The 6,994-nt window shown below is 35.9% G+C and overlaps 1 protein-coding gene across 1 annotated transcript in view; it reads left to right on the plus strand.

Annotated features, from left to right (window-relative positions):
• The window catches only part of SNTG2 (syntrophin, gamma 2), a 644,399-nt gene that overhangs the window by 207,257 nt on the left and 430,148 nt on the right, over positions 1-6,994 (plus strand). The window contains exon 8 of the mRNA XM_006882917.1: positions 1,522-1,613. Coding sequence (XP_006882979.1) covers positions 1,522-1,613 — 92 coding nt within the window. The remainder of the gene's footprint in view (positions 1-1,521; positions 1,614-6,994) is intronic.

Consider the following 6,994-nt stretch of genomic DNA (forward strand, 5'->3'; position numbering starts at 1 on the left):
TACTCCTACGATAAAAATAATGCCCTAAAATATAATACTTTTAGACTATTCTCTCCCCCATGGACTTCAATGCCGTAAACATATTTGCTTTTTTTAAAGAAAGCATGATTCTGCACACTGCTGTCTTTTGAATACTGATAACAGCTCATGCTAGAAAAGGTCCAATTTAATCAATACTTTCTTCTGCTTGTATTTATATTGTTATTGTTTTTGTGTGCTTGAAATCAACTCATTGCTGACCACCTAGTGCTTTTTTAGGAACAATAAATTGCACAGGAAGAGATTGCTCTTCCTTCTCCCTCAGAGAAACTGGGGAATTGAACCATGTGTCTTTGAGATTGCAGTGCAAGTTTTTCCACAGAGTACACAGCTTTTATAATGTAGTTATGTGCCCTCCAGTACACTGTAATTTAGCAATCCTATATACAATAGGTCTGAATCTTTTACCTCAGTCACAGTGTCACTCCAACTCATCGAGGGTCTCTCTCTCCTGTGCTGTCCTTTCACACTTCCATGCATATTGTCCTTTTTCTAGGACTGGGACCTCCTGGCAACATGCCCAGAGTATGTCAGATAGAGTTCAAAATCCTTACCTCCAAGGAACAACTTGGTTTCACCCTCTCCAGTTCAGATTGGTTTGTTATCGGGGTAGTACATGGCAGGTACAGTGTTCTTCCTCAGCACCACAACTCAAAGATATCAATTCTTCCTCCCATACCCTTAATCCCTCTGATGCATAGCAAATAATTGCAAAGAACATGACCTGGATCAGGTACACCTTCATCTCTATACTGACATCATTGCTCTTTAGCACTCTGGGGAGGTCCTGACAGCCAATTTGTTTTCCTGTTCTGTTCTGATGACTGCTTCCTGGTCAAAGTATAGGTTTCACATGAGCACAAACAGGTGTTCTGGAATTCTCATTCTTTGCAATGGTAGCTACAATTTATTTTGATCCACTCAGTCAAATTCCTGTGAAATATTCAATGAAACAGATAATCTGTTACTCTCTGCTTTCAGCCAACATCCATCTGACATTGGCTGTGCCCTCCCAAGTGCCACGGCCTTTTTAAACCCAGCCTGCACGTCTAGCAGTTCCCTGTCAATGTACTGTTTCAGTCATTTTTGCATTATCTTCAGCAGAATTCTGCTTGAATGTGATACTGTTTGACAGTTTCCAAACTGTTGGATCACCTTTTTTTTTAAAAATGTATGTAAATAAGTATCTCTTTCATTCAGTAGGCCAGGTAGTTCTCCTCCAAATTTCTTGGCCTAACCTGGTGGGAACATCCAGGTCAGAATCTGCTTATTGAAATAGAAGTCAGATAATCAGTGAGAAAGTGATAACAGCAGGTAAGGAATTATTAACACGACTTATAAATGGGTGATCAATATTTTAGAGAGTTAAAATGTTATTTTATCAAATGTGACTTCCTAGTGTTTGGGCAGACTTGAAGCTATTTTATGATCACATTGTGATCTATTGTTCAGCTGCTGACCCTCTTCTTATATTGTTTTCAGGATCTCCAGGGCCATCCAGTGATCACAGTAGTGGGGCTTCTTCACCTCTGTTTGACAGTGGCTTGCATTTAAATGGCAATTCCAGTAACACAGTAAGTATGTTGATTCTCATTAAATTTGCTTAAATGAAAATATCACTACACCACAGATAATCCCTAGACAAAATTAAAATGATGCTTCACTGCCCAATAAAGATAATTGTGTCTGTTTTTGGTGAAAATAACTGAAAACATAGATTAATGATGTTGTTCCACTGGCATTTATCCTCTGGTGAGATGCCTTGTCATTTCATTTTAAGATATTTTAAGCTCATAATTCATTATCTCTTAGTAAGTAGGCAGGGATCTGTAATTGGTGAAATACTTCAAAGTTCCGCATCTGGTTTATCATATGACCTTGACAACAGAAATTACTGTGTTTTGGGTTTTTTTTGTTGTTTTATTTTTAAGTGAGAGAGCTCTAGTGCTTAGTGGTAAAAAATGTGTGACTAACATGTTCAAAGTTTCAGGGTCCAAATCCACTAGCTGCTTGCTTCTTTGGAAAAGATAGGGAATACTCTCCTGTGAAATTTTTTTGGCTCTGAAAACTCCCTGGAGTATCAGCTATGGGTCAGTTTGACTCATAGGCATGCAACAACAACAGCCATAAGAAGCATCTAAAATTCAAATGACAGGAAACCAGTGAGAAATGTTAAGAGTGTATAATGGCTAGACTTCTGCAACACATTATAGCTATGATCTCACAGGAGACAAAAACCAAGTGAAGAATGGAAAAGTTGCAAACCTTTGAGGACATTTCCCTACAGTGCCTTCCTCTCTCCAGCAGAGTCTGGATTCAGGCCATTACCCTTTGTCACACTAAAACTGGGAAGGGTGTGCTTTAAAGATATGTCCTATCTCCATGTACTTTCACTCTATATGGGGAACAGATTACCAGGGAGGCTGAGCTCTATAAGAAGTGTGGCATTAGGATTAGAGGTAGACTCATCAACAATCTGAGCTATGTAGATGACACAACCCTGCTTGATGAAACTGAGGAGGACCTGAAGCGCTTGCTGCAGGAGGTCAAGGACTGCAGCCTTCAATATAAATTAAAGCTCAACATGAAGAAAACAAAGATTCTCACCACTGGACCAATTGGCAGTATCATGAGAGATGATGAAGAGATTGAGATTATAGACAGCTTCAATTTACTTGGCCCTACAATCAACACTCTTGGTACCAGCAGCCAGGAAATTAAAGACAAATTGCATTGGGAAAGTCTGCTGTCAGAGACCTCTCCAAGGTACTGAGGGGCAATGATATCAGGCTGGAGACAAGGTGTGCTTGATATAGGCCATAGTCTTTGCCATTACTTGCTATGCATCAGAAAGCTGGACAATAACTAGGGATAATAAAAAGAGGATTGATGCCTTTGAGCTGTAGTGCTGGAAAGAGTATTGAATATACTATGGACTGCTAGGAGAACAAACAGGTTTGTCCTGGAGAAGGCAAAGCCACGCTGCTCCTTGGACCAAGGATTCTGAAGCTTCATCTGACATACTTCGGAGGTATTGAAAGGCTGGATCAGTCCTTGGAGAGGGATGCCATGCTTGGGAGGGGTTAGGGACAGTGCAGAAGAGGAAGACCCTTGATTAATTCCATCACTGCCTTAATGGCGATAGGTGTGTCCGAGACAAGATTGGCAAGAGATAGAGCAGGGTTTAGGGCTGTTGTACATAGGGTTGCTATGAGTCGCAAGTGACTAGACAGCAAATAACAACAACAACAACCACCCTTTGTCACTCTACAAAGACTCTTCTTTTAGTATCTATAAACTAATGATGCCCCAGTGATTAGTGGATAAGAATTTAGATAACTTTAGAATCTATAAGCATGTTTGGAAGAAGTTTCTTAAAATTCTTAGGAAAGTGTAGGGCTAAAACAAGCACCTAATTTCTGTGCAGGTAGAAAATACAGAAAAAGATCCTTACTTAGAAATATTTTCTTAGCATCATAAGTTGGTTTAAAACTACCACCACCACCACCAACAACAACAACAAAACCCAAAACAACCCCAAAACAAAGCGTAAAAACAACACCTTACTTGGAGGTGGGAGTTATAAAGCAAAATAATGAAAAGAATATCCAAACTCACAACTCAAGTCAATAACTAAGCATTGTCATGAGCTAATTTTCTCCCCCTTGTCCTTTTACCAGGCCTGCCCTAAAGATTAACAGCAGTCTGAAATTCTGTTTCTCACTGGGGGCGGGGCCAGGGGATGGGGAGAAGGTATATCCCTAGTTGTTTTGTGTATTGTCTAGTTGGAGCCAACCCATAGCTGGTAGGTTAATCTCATAGGAGGAGAGTGTCTCATTGACTCCCATAGAGCAGCTGGTGACCTCAAACTGTGTGCATTAGGAAATGCAGCACAGCTTCTTGCCACGAGGCCACCAGAGCTCCCTGTAACCATATCTATATTTTTTTAAATACACTATTTCATTTTATTTTGAGTCTTATATAAAATATTGTTCTGTCCTACTCTGTGGAATTTGCATTTCCCCTTATTATATTTCTGTGATGTGTTCTGATACAGCCATTTTGTTTTTTATAGACTTTGTTATTTTTTTACTGTATTTCATTATGTGACTACCATACATTGCCTGTTGGTGGACATTTAAAATGAATGTGCTGGAAGGTTTAGTTTGTTTTCATTAAAATCAAGCCTGCCATGATAATAATTATAAATATATCTTAGATATCTATACACATTGAAATACAATTTATTTTTACTGTATATTGTTCTGGTGACCTAGTGGTAAGAAACTACACTGCAGTCCCAAAGGCTCATGGTTCAAATCCACCAGCACCTGCACAGGGAGAAGGATGGGCGGTCTCTTCCTGGGTGATCAGCTGCCTCTGAAAACCCACGAGAGGGTCAGCTGTGGGTCAGTTCAGACTCAATGGCACACAACAACAACAGCTACACTGCAGTCTCAAAGGCATGCAGTTTGAATCCATCAGCTGCTCCATAGGAGGATAGGTAATCTCCTCTCATGCAATTTACTGCTTTTGAAAACCTGCTGGAGGGTCAGCTATGGGTCAGTTTTGATTGTAACGTATTCAACAACAACATATTTATGATAAAGTGACAAATTATTTTCAATATATCCCCACTAGCCTTATGGGAATTCCAATCCTACAAATTCTCCAAAAAGTATTTTTGAATTTAGAATTTCATAGAATATATTCTTCACTGTCTTACTCTGCTTTTGTCACCATTTGCAAAGCACTACTAATGATAGTGCTTTGCTTTTCATATTTGTATTTATATACTATCTTTACTTCTGTAATTTACATTTAAGTTTCTCTTTTTTGGTGTTGCCTTAGAATTGTTCATATAACTTAATTCTGATATGATGTTCAAGGGTTATAGATCTGTTCTTATACTTTATAGTTGTCTTATTAATTTATTCTGCTTTTAAATAAACAGAAGTTAATTCAAATTGAAGCCCATTTTTATAAATTTCTTCCAAATTTAGTTTTGACTTTCAAATTTTTTATGTCTTGTCTGAATCTTTTAAAACTAGTTGGTTTCATTTTCTTCCAAATATATTAAAGAATATTTTTCATATTTAAATTTCTAAAGATCATTAAATTACTTTAATACATAGGTAACATAAAAATAAAAAATAATTTTCGTGACTCTGAACAGCTTTTTATCCTGTGAATTGTATATCAACTCTAAAAATGTGACAAATTTCTTTTGCTCAGGTGCTTATTTCTGGTAATCCATATCTGAAAATATTTACAGCAAACAAGTTATTTTAATATAAACCCAAATAGGAAAGTTTGCCACCAGTCGTTCTTAATATCTTAGAGTATTAAAGGAAGGATAAAACTGAGACTATAAGAATATCAAATTAATTAAGTCATTATGAGAAAATAAGATGGTAGACACTTTGTATCAAATAATATTAGCAAGCATTATTTATGTCTGCGCATCTCATTGCATTCAAGTTGAACTAGTCAGAGCTGACCTGCCAGCAGGTGTTCAGAGTCTGTAATTGCACAAGAAGAGAATGCTCATCTTTGACCTGTAGAGCAGCTGAAAGCTTTGAACCACCCATCCTTGTATTGTCTGTACAACTCTTCAAGTATGTATTATCTCTCATACAAGGGAGTTCTGGTGTCCATCAGTATGTAAATCAGGAGAGATGACTTCAGCTCAGGTATGATAAGGTCTCACATTAGTCTAGAGGAAAGGAAGCCAGGTATCCTTAAGCTTTATATTATATAATCTGAGTATGGATGTACAATTTTTTTTAACATTCTCTGGTTGTTTTGTGATGGGTTTTTTGTTGTGTGTGTTTTTTTTTAGCTTCTATGGCCAATTTTCAATGAAAATATTTAAAAGAATCAAAATAAAATGCATAAAGTTGAAACTAGTAGAGGACATGAAAATTATTACCGATAATAAGAAAATCTACAAAAGGAAGTAGAACATAATGAAAGCTGGATATTGGATCAAATGAAAAGAAAATTCTCTGAAATGAATAAAAATGTGTGAAGAACTAATATAATTGCAAAGTACTACCTATAGATTGTTTGATTTGAAAAAAGCCTAAGAACCATAGCATAAAAATACCAAAAATTGAATAGAAAGAGATAATGAATTATAGAAACCAAAGAAATGGCAAAGTAGGAATAGGAAGAGATTAATAAAACCAAAATTGGTTCACTGGAAGACTAATAAGATATATAGTACTTTGATAATATTAGTCATAAAATTTTTTAAAAATGCCAAAAAAAGGAAATAACTAAATATATGAAGAGTATATCATTTTCACAAATATAAGCTGAATTTATAACAGATTTTATTGACATAAATAATACTTGTCAATATTACTTGATACAGTGTTTACCATCTTATTTTCTCATTATGATTTACTGTATTTGATATTCTTATGATATTTGTTTTATTCTTAGAATGCTTCAAGATATTAAGATCTTCTTGTCGCAAACTTTCTATTTCAAATTATATTAAAATAGTTTGTTTGCTATAAGTCTTTTTTAGATAGTTTTTCATTGTTTGTGTCTTCCTTAATTGTATTAAGAATTGTGTTTAAAAATTTAACCCTAGTGTTCAAGGAAATATTTTTTTCTGGGTATCTTAAGTCTCTGGAATGGGCAATAAATAATAACACTACAGAGTGTTCAATGTCATTTATTGTTATTATAATTATTATTACTATTTTTAAGAACTCATTCTGTGAGTCTCTATAGATTCTTTAATTTTATCAATTGTACAAAATTGTCAGACATTAAGTTAAGACTATCATATTTTCTCTTCAGTCCCTACTCTGAAAATGATTGAATATGCCTTTATTTTTCATATTGTTTTTGTTGTTGTTATGTGCCATCGAGTCACTTCCAACTCATAGCAACCCTATGTACAACAGCCCTAAATTCTGCTCTGTCCTGTGCCAATCGC

This window comes from Elephantulus edwardii, unplaced genomic scaffold (genome assembly GCF_000299155.1).
Source record: "Elephantulus edwardii isolate Elephantulus edwardi_28Jun2011 unplaced genomic scaffold, EleEdw1.0 scaffold00025, whole genome shotgun sequence".
NCBI classification, from domain to species: domain Eukaryota; kingdom Metazoa; phylum Chordata; class Mammalia; order Macroscelidea; family Macroscelididae; genus Elephantulus; species Elephantulus edwardii.